Source organism: Denticeps clupeoides, chromosome 1 (genome assembly GCF_900700375.1).
Source record: "Denticeps clupeoides chromosome 1, fDenClu1.1, whole genome shotgun sequence".
In the NCBI taxonomy this organism is placed as follows: domain Eukaryota; kingdom Metazoa; phylum Chordata; class Actinopteri; order Clupeiformes; family Denticipitidae; genus Denticeps; species Denticeps clupeoides.
This window is the reverse complement of record NC_041707.1, coordinates 30109015-30126005: the sequence shown is the minus strand read 5'-3', so window position 1 is coordinate 30126005 and position 16991 is coordinate 30109015. Positions and strand designations below refer to the sequence as shown.

At 40.5% G+C, this 16991-nt stretch overlaps 2 protein-coding genes across 2 annotated transcripts; one reads left to right on the top strand and one right to left on the bottom strand.

Moving 5' to 3' along the window:
* Nucleotides 1-1403: 1403 nt before the first annotated feature.
* On the bottom strand, nucleotides 1404-6255 carry ppp1r14d (protein phosphatase 1 regulatory inhibitor subunit 14D). Its single transcript, XM_028984087.1, has 4 exons — nucleotides 5930-6255; nucleotides 2460-2540; nucleotides 2279-2311; nucleotides 1404-1812 (listed from the first exon to the last, which is right to left on the bottom strand). Exons 1-4 carry the CDS (start codon nucleotides 6101-6103, stop codon nucleotides 1744-1746), a joined length of 357 nt encoding a protein of 118 aa, XP_028839920.1. The 5' UTR covers nucleotides 6104-6255; the 3' UTR covers nucleotides 1404-1743.
* A 2215-nt stretch (nucleotides 6256-8470) lies between these two features.
* Nucleotides 8471-16430, top strand: spint1a (serine peptidase inhibitor, Kunitz type 1 a). Its single transcript, XM_029000034.1, has 11 exons — nucleotides 8471-8686; nucleotides 8863-9323; nucleotides 9801-9955; nucleotides 10141-10282; nucleotides 13701-13871; nucleotides 13974-14021; nucleotides 14372-14503; nucleotides 14897-14947; nucleotides 15039-15209; nucleotides 15329-15388; nucleotides 15549-16430. Exons 2-11 carry the CDS (start codon nucleotides 8906-8908, stop codon nucleotides 15740-15742), a joined length of 1542 nt encoding a protein of 513 aa, XP_028855867.1. The 5' UTR covers nucleotides 8471-8686; nucleotides 8863-8905; the 3' UTR covers nucleotides 15743-16430.
* The last annotated feature ends 561 nt before the right edge of the window (nucleotides 16431-16991 follow it).

Below are 16991 nucleotides of genomic sequence, written 5' to 3'. Positions count from 1 at the left end.
CTCAGATGTGTGATGTTGGTTGCTGACAAACTCGTGCATTGTGGTTGGCAGTGAATGCCTGTGTGGCTGACTCTGCCACACTGTGCTGCCAGAGGGACAGCCTAGGGACATGGCTCGTCATATACTATGCATCTAAACATCAAAAGCCTACAATACTGTGGTTTTAACGTGTTAAGGCTCTTCATAAGAAAAATTCCTGCAAAAGACTCTGGTGTCATCATACAGCAAGGGTGTCTAACCCTATTGTTATATTGGGTGGGCCATTTATATGGATACACCTTGACAATCCAACACAATGGGCAGCACACTGAACACATTTTATAAGTGGTCAGAAACTTGTAAATAACTCATGAAAGAAAAAAGTTATGTTAAAACCACTATTGTTTTTCTTATGAAATTACCAATAAATTTGATGTGTCACATGACCCTCTTCCTATTGAAAAAACAAAAGTTAGATCCAGGATGGCCGACTCCAAAATGGCCACTATGGTCACCACCCATCTTGAAAAGTTTGCCCCCTCACATATGCTAATATGCCACAAACAGCATATGTGCCACAATCAACCATCACCCACCATTCCCATTTCATTAAGGTGTATCCATATAAATGGCCCACCCTGTATATTCTCTAGATTACTGAACATATTATTTAAAAAAAGAAAAAACACCATTCCAAACCTTCCAATATTTTTTTTTAAAAAAGCTGGCTCATAACTGATTAATTCAGCAACTATTAATTTGATGGTACTCTCGACTGTATTTTGCACACTGGTACACTGTACCTAGCTAACTGATTATGTAAGTGATTATCATTATATAATCATGTGGGTGTGGCTGAGGTAATAAACTAACTACCCTTTTTTTCATGTGTAGTTATTTCTGTCACCCAAGAAACAAACTGCAATTATGTTTGTGATAGGAGGAGCCCAATGATTGACAGCTCTCACATCTTCCTCATTCTGGATGATTTAAACCTGTTTCTGTCAATAAGTCACATGCACAAACAACATTTCAGATTGTGGTTTTTTTTCTTGATTTTTATCTTTTTATTTACATGAATCGCCTTTTACCTTACACTAGTGAAAAAACCCAGACTTACTGTGTAGCGCTAAAGTTAAAGTAATGTATATCTAAATCTGAATAAAGATTGTTTCCTTTGGATTTCAGAACACTTCAGTATTTCCCTTTCTTGGTAGGACATTGTGAAAAGGGGGTCATTAAATAGCTTGCTCATACTTGCTCAAACGAAGGTGGAAAGACGTTGATTTGTCTATTTTTCCCATTCATGTTAAAGGGACACATTTTTCCTTTTGGTGTAGATGTTTACACTGTAACTAGAAGATAACAGGGTAAATTGGGTTAATGACTAAACTAGGCAATAAAGATGTTAAAGATCTACTACATTTACTTGAACATGATTTTATTACGACATACAACACTTGTCAAAACAATATAAATAGTCAACCAAAAATGTACAATAATTCACAAGTTTCAACAAAAAAATGTGAGTAAGAGATAATACCTATTGTGTCCAATGCAACTGAAATCTGCTGGGGTGGGATGAAGCTGTCCATAAATAATATATCAGACAATGTGAGCATCTCTTTGGACCGCTACTGAGCCTTGTGTCACTTGGAAGAGATGTTGAAGTGCCACATATTTTCCAGGGACAGACACCCAGGTCTCCAGTTACAAATGAATGGTAGGGGAACAGGGGCAGTTGATCTTGATTTTGACCTAATCCTATTTCTTCAAGGGTCCAGACATCTTCCGTAGACCTTTCATTCGATACAATAAGCCATTGATGAAATCCTGAGGAGGTAAAGAAGAAATGTGTAAATATTCACCATTTGGTATAATGATCCTCAATGTAAATGTTTGTAACAGTTTAGCGTTAGGGTTATTTTGTGCGGTAAATTTAAACATATTTTGGATATAATATTAATAATGGTCAGCCTTGACCAAATCAAAATGTTTCCTCAAAAAAAAGAAATGTTTCAACTCAGTTACGTTGAATGGTGTGGAATGAGCACTTTTATATACTATGATATTTGTTTCTGTCTCACCTTATTACTAATGCACTGTAATTAGCACGTGATGCATGTTAAAGGTAGATTAACTTTTGAACCTATCTCTGAATAAGTGTTTGTGCTCCAGGTTTCCTGCCAATTCAGTTGCACTTCTGTGAAATTGCCTCTGAGGAAGTCTCAGGATTTTCTAAACTGCAGTCATCCATGGCATGTTGCAAATATTCAAAACAATCACGAAAAAATCTTACCTCTTTTGGCTTGCCACATTCCTGCAGGAGCTCCTGCAAATTGTCAATAAACATTTTTACCACAGAAACGTTTGCATGTTGCATTGTAACGTGCACCCATTCTAGCCTATACTGGCTTAGTGTCCTAGTGTTTTGCAATTCAATGTGTATGAAACACGATTATTCAGTTCTGATCTCTTACCTGCAGTCGCGATCTCTGCTCTGAATCTGAGAGGTCCAGCAGCTCATCAATGTCAATCTCCAGTTCTGGGATCTCCTCCTCCTGCCAAAAGGTGGAGGAAAGGGTTTTGAAAGCACGTCAGCCACTGTGAAGAGCCATGCAAGAGCATTGGCTTTGGCCTTGCCTTCTCATACTGTCATAAATTCGTCTCCATTCTTTTGCCTGACTAAATGTCACCATCTCAGCAGGTTTAGCAGGTTGCCTGCCACAATCTCCCTCGGTCACCCCTACAATTATTTACAATGGCAGAATTCTACTTTGTAGACACTTCTGGTTACCATTTTAAACCAACTTACTTGACTTCTATATTTATAATGCTCCTGACATTGAGGGTAAATTTTCCACACTGCAGGTTGTTGCATAAGAATGCAATTATTGGTCAAATGAATTAATGAGTAACTACTGCCTGAAAGAGGTGGGAAATGTTCAGTACTAGGGCGTGACTCCAACTAACTGAGCTGTATTGGAGGAATGTGCCTGAGCAGTGATAGGAGGCAGCAAGGTTATTTTTAGGTGGGGCATTTGGGCAATTTCCCAGTTCTGGCCCACACAGCCTTTTTGTGACAGAGGTGACAGAGGACCTAATCACGGAAGCCATGAGGCTGCTCAGGCGGGAAGACAAGCAGGCCTGCTGTGTTCCCTCAACCAGATAAACCATCGTTTGTGGTGCCAAAGCTTGGCTTTCATCCATGGAAGCAGATTTGAGAGAAAATTCACAGAGCCATCAACCTTTCCTTCTAAAACACCAGGCAGGGGCTTCTAAAAAAGGAAAGTCTAAAAAAAACATTATAGTCTCAGGGACATAAAGTAGGAAAGCAGAGAACAATGGCTATACTTTTCTGCAGTTTTATTATATTCCTTATTTGTCCTGCCCGGCAGATGTCCTTGATTATATTCCATAGCAGATTTCCCTCAGGACCAAAAAACTATATAAGCAGTATATTAGTAGAAGGAATATATAGGGGTTTAACTTGGGGAGAAAAATACAGTGCTAATGCTGTTCCCTAATTCCCCTAATTTGGGACTGTTGGTGCTAATGGGATGATGATTTTTACCCAGCGAACAACTGACATGAATGACAGAGATAACATATTCAACCATTACACATCATTAGAACTATCTAGTGATGTTTTTTTCCTTAGATTATTAGACATGTCACACCCCCATACACCTGTCAGTGCTCCAGGTCCCAGACTACTGAGACACGACTTTGTTTTGACCCTGTCTAGCATTTCCCGATTTCTCCTGCCTGGCAGATTTCCGTGAGTTTGTAGTATCTGCTTTTTATTATTGACTTCACGGTGTCCTTGGGAGTTCGTTTGCCTTTTTGAAATAAATGAACTGTGCATTGACCATGTCTAATTTTAATTAATATACACTTTTTAAATGCATTTAGAATGCAAGCTTCTTTTGAAAATGATTAATTATGAATTGCTACTTGCACAATGAAATATAACATTGTGTCATGTATTTGAGGTAGTGAATGGTTCTGTTCAACAATCTTAGCATAGTGTCCATAGTTAAATTAAACTGAATCTATTTTAAGAATTGTATATATATAGAATTGTGTGTGTGTGTATATATATATATACATATATAATGAGTTTTGGGAAAAAAATTACATTTGATATATGATTTAATTCATTTAATGCTTGCATTTAGTGAAAACATTGGCCAGTTCACAAGTTTATTTTTTTACAGTTCTAAACACCCAGTAGGTCAAAGTGGATGTTAGATAAAGTATGTAAACCTGCTACATTTTAATAAATGCTTTGATACATTAGAATGCAGCTAGTATTGAGTGTGTTGTCGTTCTTTAAAACACCAAGAGCGCTATATGCCCTTGGCTGCTCTTGAGTATTATTTACATGTAAAGTTTGATGGCAGCTGTAGACAGAGGCTCACCAGAACATCCCAAACCAGGCCTTTCATACACCACACATATGAATTAGAAATGTGCCTGAATTATTCAGGCCTTAACACAGGGCCCTAGCTGCACCTGCTTCCACACGGAAGAGTCAGAGTACCCACAGAGTAACCTTTCCCTCGGCCCATGCAAAATTCATCCACTTCACCCAACACGTGCTGGGACTGTCCACTCCCACCCCGGCATATGGTTGGCTGCAAGCAACCGTGTGCCTTCAGGAGAAAGCAACATGTTCTGAGGCACTTTCTACAACTGAATGTGCCATGTGCCACTTACGAGGACGTATGGCACTCCATATGAATCAAATCATTCAGTAGCTTTGCCATTCCTTTTCATTTTTAAATAAATTCTAAACATAGTATTACATAAACCCTGACACCCTTTTTCAGATGTTACAAATCTTTAAATATCTCAAAATCTGTAAAACATTATTCACAGTCTAGATGTTAATGCTAGAACAGTATGATGTGCTGCTAAATCCAATGCTTTGGCTGTTATTTGTGGCATGACAGGTCATTCATCAGATATGTCCTGCTCAGTCTCTGAAAATTTGGAAAAATAGATCACACAGGGTGATGTACAGATGAGTGAAGATGATTGGCCTGAGCCTCTCATCTGAGGAAATGACAGCCTATTGTCTCAATAACATTGTCATCATCATTTGATCAATGTTGGGCTCTAACGGGGAAGCCTGTGTCTCATTCTGTTGCACCTTTTTTTCCTACTGTGCAAGAGGCAGATCCCAGTTGCCATGGCATCCCCGGGGACGGTTCATCGTACTGATGCAGCCCCCTGGTACAGCCAATGCTTCTCTTGCCAAAACTGAAGCTGCCAGCAAAACTAAATGTCACGACTACCCCAAATTCAAACGAGAAGGTGTTTTCTGTCATCACGTTCTTGTCTTCAGACGTTTAGAGTCCTCTCTGGGTGTTGTCAAGACAGACAGAACCCCTGCTGAGATGAGACCCTAAGATGTGCTCAGACTGAAAAGAGGGGAGATTTACAATTTGTCTAAAAGGATCACAGTGGGGGTGCAGTTTATGTTGTGTGCAATAAAAGCACCTTTTTCTGCACATTAACAAAGCACACATGGTGTCAGCACAGCAGACAGTTTACTAAATCCTGGAACGTCCCTGTTTTTCACATTCACAATTTTATGAGCCTTCAGATCCTATTTTAATACAAGGAAGTATTGTCTCCCTGAACGTCCATCCATGATCCGCCACGCAGATACTCCTTATCTTATCAGGACATGCGGCAGTCACACCACCCAGGAGCAAAATTCAACACTGATATAGCCTGGTATTGTGGCTATGGCAATACAGCATGTGAAGCAGTTAGCAGTTAGAATTTCAAGCGTCTACAGAACCAAAGGTTCCACTTCACCCAACACCACCACCTACATCCCTACACTGACCCCCTCTGTTTCTCTCTGTCTCTTCTTCAACAATTCCCCAGGCAGACGTGTTTCAAGTGACAGGCCGCTGGAGCCTGCATCTCCTACCTCACAGTCAAACAGCAGGTGCAGCTGTCCATCGATCCACTCCTCGATGTCGAGCCGCCTCTGCAGGTCCTTGCGGTTGTATTTCACCGTCAGCTTGCCCAGCTTGCGATGCGGGGGTTCCTCCTCTTTGGTTTGGAACATCACCCGGGACTGGGTGCTTGCTTCCGACGCCATGCCTGCCACGGCCTCGGACAAACACTGGAGCGATCCCAGGCAGCCGTGTTTGTGTCCTCTCTCTCCGTCTCACGCTCTCTCTCTGTGTCTCGCTCACTCACTTGCTTATGCTTCCCCCCTCCCTCTTGTGTTCTCTCTCTCTCTTTCACTCCGTCTTCTATCCTGCATGCTCGCGACCAGCACAGTGTGCAAAATTCCAAGAAAACAGAAGCTCACAAGACCAAGCTTAAATCCAATAAATAATATTTTTTTCAAATTGGCTCACCATTTATGGTAAATAAAATATGATCATGCCACATTTGTTTACATAGTCTTCTGCTCAAAGGGGGGAAACATGAATAACACTCATGTCAGATTTTAATTTCACTTCATTGGACCACAAAACACAAGGGACCCGGCTGCATCCTCGAAGGTTGTATTTTTCACGACTAATGGAGGCCTAATATCCCCTGCCAGGAAACAAGGGGGTGTAATGGATCACGTTAGATTAACGTTGTTTCCGAGTAAGGATGAGACCATGGCATATCTGTCGAAGAAACCTGCTGCCCTCAACAAATTAGCTGACTCCATAAATACTATGCAAAATTGTGCCATATTGTTTTTTGCAGTGTCTGTCACTACCTCACCAGAAAGTGGCAGGATGAAGCCAGTGCTATGCTCCTTTGTAGGGAAGTAGACAGTGGGTGCTTTCATGGGCCAGAAAATGCCCCTTTATTCAAGTGGCTGTGGAAAAGGGGTGTGTACCTGATGTCAGAAAACACTCGCGCTCCATCTTACACAAGTTAGCCACATCTGATATCAACTCGACACTTCATTCTGGCTGGTACGCGGCTGTTATCAACACGCCACAAGCCAGCAAGAAACATGAGGTAGTTTTTCTTTAGCTCGTCTGTCAGCGACCTTAATGTACAACGGTTCATCAGACACCATCTGCACCCTTTATTAGTTGCATTATCTGATAAGCCTTGAAACTAATTTGGCAGCCTGTATTATCCTCCAATCAATGATGGATGAGTAGAAGTAAAAACGATGTGACTTTGTGATCTTCCAGTCAAACGTTACTACAAGCACAAGAGCCGTAGTGCAGACGTAGTGCAAAACAACCATTACAGTCAGAACAGTGTCAGAACAGGTTAGGGTGTATGAGTTCCACATATTCAATTACAGATTTTAACAATGCTCCTATCTCTATCTTTTTTGTGTTTTGGCAGAGAGCGTCAATCAACCATATCTTAGCGCACTGAGCTGCTGATGCACTGTCTGTTACAAATACTGAATTATTCAACATCTTGGCTCCTCACCTTTCACAACCAACAAATTCATTCATTCCAGCTTCTTACCATTTGATATTCTTCAACTGTCTGGTTGCATTAAGCCTATTTAGAGCATCGTATACACCATGCCATAGACATTATTACCTATGGGGTTGGGGTGACAGTGGAATCTAAATAACACACAGGTTTGTTCCATTTTCCCAGTTTCTATATTCGGTTTTTGTTCACATTAAAGATGAATTTGTGTTTTCTTGCTTAGCTACCCTAACCAAATGATATGAAATAGGGTTTGAACCTGTGACATTTTGGTCCTATTGGTCACAGATGAGCCATTCCTCCTTGTCATACTTTTATTAAACCACCAAACCAAATCATTTTAAACAAAAAGACTACATATTCAAACTATTCCTGATTCAGGATATATTGCATTTGATTTGTGAGTATAGGCAAGGCAAGATGTTTTATGTCATATATAATGATAATTCCAAGGATTTTCTTATATTCTTGCATTAATTTAATTACTATTATTATTATACAATGTTTTAATGCATAATTAAAAATTGTGACCTAAATAAATGTAAGAAAAAAAGTAAAAGTTAGCAAGAAAAAAAAAAAAAGATAAACTCCAGTTTTATAATACCACTAATGTGACACTTATTAACTTAAATGAATTCCAGATATTTCACAGATATGTATTTCACGATTCCATGGATTCAATAATTATTCTTGTTGTTACAGAGTTCGGTTGTTTTAAAGAGACATGGCCCTGTATTTGGTGGTTTGTTTGGCGCGACACTGGCACCTGCTGGCTCGGTTTTATAAGCGCTGCATTTGTTTTCCATGCTGGTCTACAATGTAACTTTTCCCATGACAAAAGTCGGGGGGAAAAAAACTCTTATTTTATTCTCAGCTGCGCGCCTGTACAATATTGCATGACATCGCCAGCTCTGCTCTGAATCGCAGCCGCGTCCGTGTTAAAGTGGGACGTGAGACCCACGTCGCGACGGCGGTGCGTGTTCGCCCCACGTCGCGACGGCGGTGCGTGTTCGCCCCACGTGCGTCATTTTCCGTCTGTGCGGACGGCGCAGGGCGTGGACTCTCACGTTTCACTTCCTGAAGATCGCAGGTATCCAGTCACACCTGTACCGCGGCCATCGCGCCTCGGGATTCGGTTTCCCCGCGAGAAGAAAAGGGAAAAAAAACCTTCAATTCGCTGTCGTACAAGCAACGCGCTTTCGGCGAAGCGGGGATTTATTATTATCATTTTTTTTATATCTACAGGGGCTGTAGATTCTCGCCATTTAACCCGGTAGGTCGTGGGCTTCTGGGGGATTTATTGTCTTTGTTGTGCGTGTTTCCCTACAGCGTCGCTGCTGTTACCGAGACTGTTTATAATATATATATCGTAACTTTACGATATAACGTTTTATTGTAGTGTTTAGTAAAAAGTATGTGTTTTAAAACCGGCGTTGTTTGTGTTTACAGACTCCTGACGTCCATATTTGAAGGCTTTTCTGATTTGAGTAGGATGACATTTTCCCTGGCTGGGCTGTTGTTGGGGACAGCAGTCGCCTTTCTTCACCTCTGTTCACCGCGGGCCGCTCAGGCCCAGGACTTCGGCGAGCAATGCCTGGCCAACTTCTCCAGAGGCAAGGAGAACTTCGTGCTGGACACCGACGACTCGGTGAAGGTGGGAGCCACGTTCCTGGCCTCGCCGGTCGTCACTCGCTCCATGGACTGCATCGTGGCCTGCTGCAAGAACCCCAGCTGTAACCTGGCACTGATGGAGAACGGGGCCGAGCCCCGCACCATCAAGACCTGCTACCTGTTCGACTGTCTCTACCGGCATAAGAAGGTCTGCCGCTTCGTGCGGAAGGACGGATTCAGCAACTTCATCCTGACGTCCGTCCTCGGCGACCCGATAACCGACGGTGACAAAAGCATATGTGAGAAGAATCTCATCTCTTTACTACTTAACAAAGTTACTTTCTTTAAAACTAAAGATTTATAATGAAGTCAGTCATGGAGTTTTAGCAGAAATGTCTCTAATGTTCTACTTAAAACCACATTTTTGCCATGACATGTCATTACATGTTTACATTCTTTACTTTTTAACTACAATTTTTACCTTTTGAATGCCATAACTAATTTATCCTTGTGAAAGTTGTCATGTTTTATAAAAGAACATAACTATTTAAAAAAAAAAAAAAACAGTATAACACTTTATTTTGGACACTGTTTGTGTGATGTTTTGTGCCAGTCTACGAAAAGTTGCTTTTGGTGCTGCAGTTGTGCAACTGTTCTCAGCTTCATGAAATGCCTTCTTCCATGTGCCTAAAGCCAAATCTGTCTCGACAAAGCTGAAGTGTTTTCTTTTCTCTCTCTCTTTCTTTTTTTTTTTTTTTTTTTCTTTCTTCTCCCAGCCGAAGACAAGCCACCAATTGCTAACGCTGGACAAGACCGGGTTGTCCAGCCTCAGGAAAATGTGATTCTCAATGGCGTTCAGAGCAAGGATGACAAGAAGATTGAAAAGTATGAGTGGCAGATGCTGTCAGGACTCCCTTCGGTGTTGATGCAGGTGGGTGGATTTGGTGTACAGGACCGGTGGACCCATGTTGTGTTCTGGATGTGGTCGTATCTCTGGTCGTTTGCCACAAAGCAGGAAAATAACGTTTCCTGGCCAATTGTTTTAGGTTCTGAGAGAACTTGAACCATGTGGTCAAGTGGCCTTTAATATGAGCTCTACTTTATTCTATTCCGTAGAAAACCACTTTTCCTGATGAAGTGATGGTGTCCAATCTGTCTGCTGGAGTCTATAAGTTCCAGCTGACAGTCACAGATTCCGCTGGGCAGTCAAATACTGCCACTGTCTCCGTCTTGGTTCTGACTCCGGAGCAGTCAACACGTAAGTCACTGAGTATAAGGTCCAGTTGCAACACTTAACTTGGTGAATGTGTTTTTATGTCAGTGGTCTAATACATTTTTTTAAATAGTTTTTCTGTAAAAATCTACCATTCTTCAATAATTGTACACTTTAAGTGTGAGCCAAGTTTTTGTTACTTAATCAAGGTTTACAATCTGGCCAAAAGAGTCAAGAGCCCCAATATTTTTGGTCTTTAAAATTGCTTACAGCATGGATGTGGTTTTCAGTATGTTGGATAGTGGTGGCTGAGTGCATTCACATTTACATTTACAGCATTTATCAGACGTATTTACCCAAAGCGACTTACAACAGTAGTTACAGGGACAGTCACCCTGGAGCAACGCTCAGGGACACAATGGTAGTAAGTGGGGTTTGGTTCATAGGCGAGTGTGTTACCCACTAGGCCACTACCACCCATGAGTGAAGACACTTGCACACTCAATTTTTGTTTCTTTTTTCTTTAAGTCGGTGGTGTTGACGTTATAATTTAAGTCCAAATTGTTTTTGTTTTTTTGCCTAAACTAGTTTACATGAATTATTATCTAAAGAAAATGCTAATTAATATAAACCAGTGCAACTTTTATACTTAAATTGTGTGAATTTTGCTAGCTTTACATTAGTTTATGTGTGCTACCAACACAGCACAGCTAAAAGATTTTTATGATATCTCTGCCCTCAGATTCAGTCTAGATAAACAGGCACAGCATGATAAACAGCAACCTAATTTGAGTGCCTCAGTATAAACCACAGCACAGAAGTGTGTGTGTGTGTGTGTGTGTGCGTGCATGCATGCATGCTGCTGCTGCCACCACAGCTGTGCATGTGCATGCCTGCTGATAAGTAAAAGAACATGTTTCAACTTGTGAGCACAATTACAAGGATAGCATCCAAACAGTTTTCTTAATTCTCCCCTAGCTTTTTTTTTCCCCAAACCCTTCTTTTGAATCTAAATGACAACTTTAGAACTATAAAAACCTGCTATCACCGAATGCCTCACCAGATGAGATGGTGAATGAAAGTTAATCTTTTGTCATGCGCGTGTACACCTGGTTTGGGGGAAGGCACACTTCTCTGGAAGCAGGAAAGCGCCATTTTGCTAGTGATTTTCCTCTCCCCTCCCTTGTCTTCGAACAGGTCTGGCTGGTTTTGCTCTCAGTTTCACCAGCAAGAGTGTAATGAAAGCTGCCGTTCCAATGTTTTGAATGTGCCATTATGCAACGTTGAAATTGCCTGCTAATTGTTGTGTAGGACCACTTGTTCTTTTCAAACATTTATGACCTAAGATCAGTAGGTGTGTATATGCATACCATACATTCTCGATTTACTGAGTTGTAGATAATTGATTGTAACAAGCAAAGACATCTTCCCCATAAACAACAAAGATACTTGATATTATGTCATATTACGTCAATAGACATTTCTGGTCGGAATTGGTCAGGACTTCCCAAATACAGTGACGAGCTATGGGTAGCCAAGACTTATTGCTTCACTTAAAATCCAACTGCATTTCATATTCATGCTGGTTTTTTATCCCATATTGAGCTGTATCTACTTCCTAAAACTCTTACATTCTTAAAAAAAATAAAATAAAAAAAAGATCTGACAATGGGCATGAGAGCTTGAGAACATGACTACTGAGCAGTGGAAGAAGGTGGGTCTCAATCAAGAGATCATGACACTGGGATGCACGGTGGAAAGAAGAGAGCCAAGCAGAGGCATTAAAGCAATTGTGTGCTGCATTCATGTGGTTCTTACATTGACACGAACCACCTACCTAAAAATTGCTGCTGACCATGTACATGCCTTTATAGAAACAGTATTTGACCAGGATAAAATGACCTGGCACACTGCAACACTTCAGGAATGGTTTGGTTTTGGAAAAACAAGTCCAGTGTGTGGAGGCAATACAACTTACAGGCCTTAATGTAATGCTACTGACAGCTTGGTGGGAGATACCACAGCCTACCTTCAAAGGTCTTGTGAACATGGGTCAGGGCTGTTTTTACAGCAAAAAAGTGAACCTACTCAATATTAGACAGGTTGACTGGACCGTATTGAACCGTATCGGTATACTTTTAAAAACATAGAGCTTTATAGAGTTTGCATTGGTTTGTTCAAATTTGATATAACAGAAATGGTCAGGATGATGTCATATTCACACAAGTGAGCAAACAACAGCAGTGTGAATGAGCTTTGATCCTCTATTATTCATTTACTTAATGTCTAAAAAGCATGGGTAACTTTTAATCTTTTGAGTATTGAGTTATGAAGTCAAGACATTAACCCCTTGAACCCTAACAGGTCACCTTTTGTTTTAGCTGTAAAAGTGGTATAAAACGTGCTGGGAGTGTGAACGCCGCCGCTTTACTGTATGCTAGAAGTGTTATAACAGGGTGAAATAACAGAACCTTCATATTCCTGGGGCTGCAGTGACGCCATGCGGTGGAGTACCGTAATGACCCTAATATCACTGCTTTCAGATAACATTGAATTTTTTTTACGATTGTGCAAACGGTTCAAGAGTTACGGTAATTTTAAAAACCAGCAACAGCAGCTGTTTGAAAGGATTAATGATTTAGGACACTGCACACTTGGAACATGGCATTCATCAGACATGAAACACATTCAGAGGTACTCCGTGTTTGGGAAAAGTGCTTGTCAAACACATTGTGTATTCATATGGACAACCTGAACACACTGAAATACTACAGTGTTAATCATAGGTTTATGACGTTGATTATAGTTTAATCCCAAATTATTATTATTTTTTTTTTTTATTTGTCATTCCAGGGGCCATATACATCAAATTTCCTTTTTAAATGTTTTTAAAATTCTTCAGGTGACATGATTGTTTTTTGCCCTTACACTAGCTTAAGAAGAAAGACTGGTAAGACTAGGTCTCAGCTCCTGTAGAAGTCTCCTAAACCAGTCATGAGTTGTTAACACCCCACTGAACGAGTGCAAAAAATACATGTAGACCATGTTTACAGAGGGGGCAGTTTTATTCCTAATAGGCATATTATCATCCCCATTTTATGTGCATGAAGCATTGTGCCTTTGTGTGCAGTCGCATCACCTCCATGCATGTGGGACTAATCAAATGTTATTGCACAGTCAAACGGTCCAATTTAGGCCAGAAAACAGGATGTCTTGGCTAATATGCTAAGGCCCTAGATTGAGTGAATGGACTGATGTCACTTATCAGTTATCCATGCAAGCCTACGCCACATGCCTGACTCAACAGTTGAGCTGGGCTTTTTTTTTTTTTGTCCTTTTTTTCATGACATTCAAGTTTTAGCTCTGGCGGCACTTTTATGGTCCTTTTAGGGTACAAAGAGCGTTATGAGCGTTTCTGAGAAAGCCTCTGGTTTTTAAACACATGGTCATCTGTCTTCTGCAGACCTCTGCCTAGTCCCCAAGAAGGCTGGTCCATGTCGTGGTTCTTTCCCACGCTGGCACTACAATGCCTTTACAGAGACATGCGAAGAGTTCATCTTTGGCGGTTGCTGGCCAAACAAGAACAATTACCTACATCAGGAAGACTGTAAAACAGCCTGTGATGGAACTTCTGGTAAAGTTATAGTGCTAAGATCTGTATTTGTAAAGCTGTTCCATAAATAATGAGTTGATTAATTATTAATTTAATAATGAATTGCATGCTTTGGTTGTGTAGTCAGGTCCGTCGATGGTCATTCCAGTAGAAAAGTCACTGTACCCACAGGTAAGATTGAAATTATTTTAAATGTAGTCCACTCTGCTGGTGGTGGTAATGTTTCATGTTTTTTCTTCAAAGCGCAGCAGTCTTCAACTTTTGAACCTCCTATAATATTGTCAAGGACTAGAAACAATAAAAACATTCAAATAAAATACCAATATAAACATACAAATATAAACCTGTTTTATATTTATAAAAATGTGTGCGTGTGTGTGTGTGTCCATTCATCAAATCGTGATTTTTTTTTTTTTTATTTCCTTCTCATAGTGAACTTTTTAGTGCTTTTGTGATTGAATATCACGGCTGACACCCCAAAATTCAGACCCTTTCTCTCTTTCTGCTCTGCATTTCTACAGGAGAGGAGTGTGGAGGAACTTGTGGGGGGGAACAGTTCACCTGCAGCAACGGCTGCTGTCTGGACAAATCACTTGTGTGCGATGATGAGAAACAGTGCAGCGATGGTTCAGACGAAGCCCTCTGTGAACAATGTGAGTCGCTATCTGTCGCTGGAGATGCACCTGGCATCAATCTGCAGGACAGTTGTTGAGCAGCCATTCGGGGCTGTGACATTTTTTTGTGGACCGTGCAACGTATGAGAAGTGTTGTTTTCAGTTCTGGCAGATCTCAATATATTTTACATTTGCAGCATTTATCCAGAGCGACTTACAATAAGTAGTTACAGGGACAGCCCCCCTGGAGACACTCAGGGTTAAGTGTCTTGCTCAGGGCCACAATGGTAGTTCGAACCGGGGTCTTACCCACTAGGCTACTATCACCCTTAAGATGTGTCTTAAGTTCTGTGCAATACGCAACTTCAACTTCTTTCCTTTTTATTTTGTTGCTGAATAAATGTATTTATTTATTTATTTATTTATTTGCAGCAAAAGACAAACTAAGGAGCCTTCTGGCAATACGTGCAGACAACAAAGATAGTGAGTCTCCTTTTTGATGTGTCTCAGTAACTGTAAATCAGTTTTACTTGACCACCTAGAGCTTTATTTCTGTCTTTTCTCAATCACACAGTTCATTGTACTCAGCCACCAATCACTGGACCTTGTCGTCAAGGTGAGACAAAATGGTACTATGACCCATACGAGCAGAAGTGTTCCCCTTTCTACTATGGTGGTTGCGATGGGAATGAAAACCGGTTTAACGCTGAGAACGAGTGCAAGGACACATGCAGTGGGGTAACAGGTGAGTCTTGAATCCCTGAGCACCCCATCCCCATGGGACTGACCAGGAATGCATTTGAATGAGGCCTTGTGGGTGAGAAGGACTATGATAATGAACAGTCTGCCTTTATTTCTTAACAGAGAAAGATGTTTATGTCCATAAGCAGGAATTTGAATATCAGGCCGCCAACACTAATAAAAGTAAGTTTTTTTATTTATTTTTTTCCCTCCCATGTCAGCTTCTTATTAAAGGGAAGTGCCACTTATACCTTTTTGTAATTATGATTACACAATTGTGTATAATGAGAATGCGAAGATCACATTAGATTGTTTGTTTGTACTTTTTCCTCTGCCTTTCCAGTCACCCTGGTCATCGCAATTCTGCTGTGCATAGCCATCTTCTTCTTGGTGTTAGTGTTGACCTACTGCCTCTTGAAAGGGAGGAAGAAGAAGCTACAGACAAACATGGCTGTCAACGGCTACAGAGGCTCACATAACAACATTCTGGATGACACAGAGAAGCTGGTGTATAACAGCACAACCAAGCCCATCTGAGGGAGAGAAAGGCTGCAAAAAACCAGGAGACTTTCATAACAAACTTGTTACAATCTCTGAGGTTGGGGCAGACTTTGGAAGAGGCGATAGGTGGTAAAGCGTGGAGAAGCTGATAGCTGTGTGTCTTTTTAGCATGGCCATGTTTTCACTCAGGACCAGCAAATGTAAAAGTAAATGTGACCTTAACACCCTTTTGGGTGAGGTGGGTGATTGAGTGAACGAGTGAGTGAGTGAGAATGCTGGCTGGGTGAGTGAGTGAGTGAGTGAGTGAGAATGCTGGCTGGGTGAGTGAGTGAGTGAGTGAGTGAGAATGCTGGCTGGGTGAGTGAGTGAGTGAGTGAGTGAGTGAGTGAGTGATGCTTGTCTGATTAGTTTGTTTTCTCAGAGTCAGGGGAACCTTTGATTTTAGAAACAAATATCATCTGCATTTTTTATATTATATCTTATTTACCTAGTTAAATGTTTGTCTCATAATATTTGAGCCATTTTATGTAAATTACCTTTTTAAATGGTAATATCAGTTCTGACATTTTAAGATGTAGTTTTTTGTTTGTATTAGACAAGTTTTGTAAAAAAGTAGATTTTAAAATAGCATATTTCAGCTTGATTCAGACACTTAACCACTCCACTTGTAAATAGATTACTAAAATATTACATCGTTTGAATAAAATTGATGTGATTATCTGTTCTTCCTTGTCATTTTGTGCATGATTTACAAGACAATTTCCACTGCCTTTCAATGGAGCGTTATTTTTCGGTAATTTTAAATAAAACCACAGAACTGGACGTCATGTCTGAAATTATGGGGCAACAAATTAAAGGCCGAAGAAGTCAAGTTTGTCATTACCACCAGGTGGCGACACATCACTATAGCAAATTTGAAAGGGCATATGACTGAATAAGATGGAAGAAGATCTATTAAGACACCGATTTCAACACCGATATGGTGTTTAATGAAGCTAAAATATTTTCATTTTTTAAAAAGAGCAGTCATAATTTATCCAAGAGGAAGGCTCCATTGCTCAAAGTCAGTACAGAACTATTACTACACAACTATGTCTTAGCTTGCCTGGAAGTAACAGAATCTCAATGAAATATAATTTTAATTTTTAACTGAGGCGTTAGTGAGATGAAATTTGGATTTTTTATTTTTTTGGTGAATGGTTCAAGGAAAAAAATTCACAATTTTGAGTGATGCCTAGTATCGAGACAGTGTTGGATCTTTTCACTGATTCGAATCTTTCGACTC

Excerpts from the sequence above, each read along its gene's own strand:
- ppp1r14d (XM_028984087.1), bottom strand. The coding sequence starts at position 6,103 with ATGGCGTCGGAAGCAAGCACCCAGTCCCGGGTGATGTTCCAAACCAAA. Across the intron at positions 2,312-2,459 it reads AGCAGAGATCGCGACTGCAG|GAGCTCCTGCAGGAATGTGG; the intron begins GTAAGAGATCAG and ends GACAATTTGCAG. Across the intron at positions 1,813-2,278 it reads AATGTGGCAAGCCAAAAGAG|GATTTCATCAATGGCTTATT; the intron begins GTAAGATTTTTT and ends TTACCTCCTCAG.
- spint1a (XM_029000034.1), top strand. The coding sequence starts at position 8,906 with ATGACATTTTCCCTGGCTGGGCTGTTGTTGGGGACAGCAGTCGCCTTT. Across the intron at positions 9,956-10,140 it reads TCCCTTCGGTGTTGATGCAG|AAAACCACTTTTCCTGATGA; the intron begins GTGGGTGGATTT and ends TCTATTCCGTAG. Across the intron at positions 14,948-15,038 it reads ACGTGCAGACAACAAAGATA|TTCATTGTACTCAGCCACCA; the intron begins GTGAGTCTCCTT and ends TCAATCACACAG.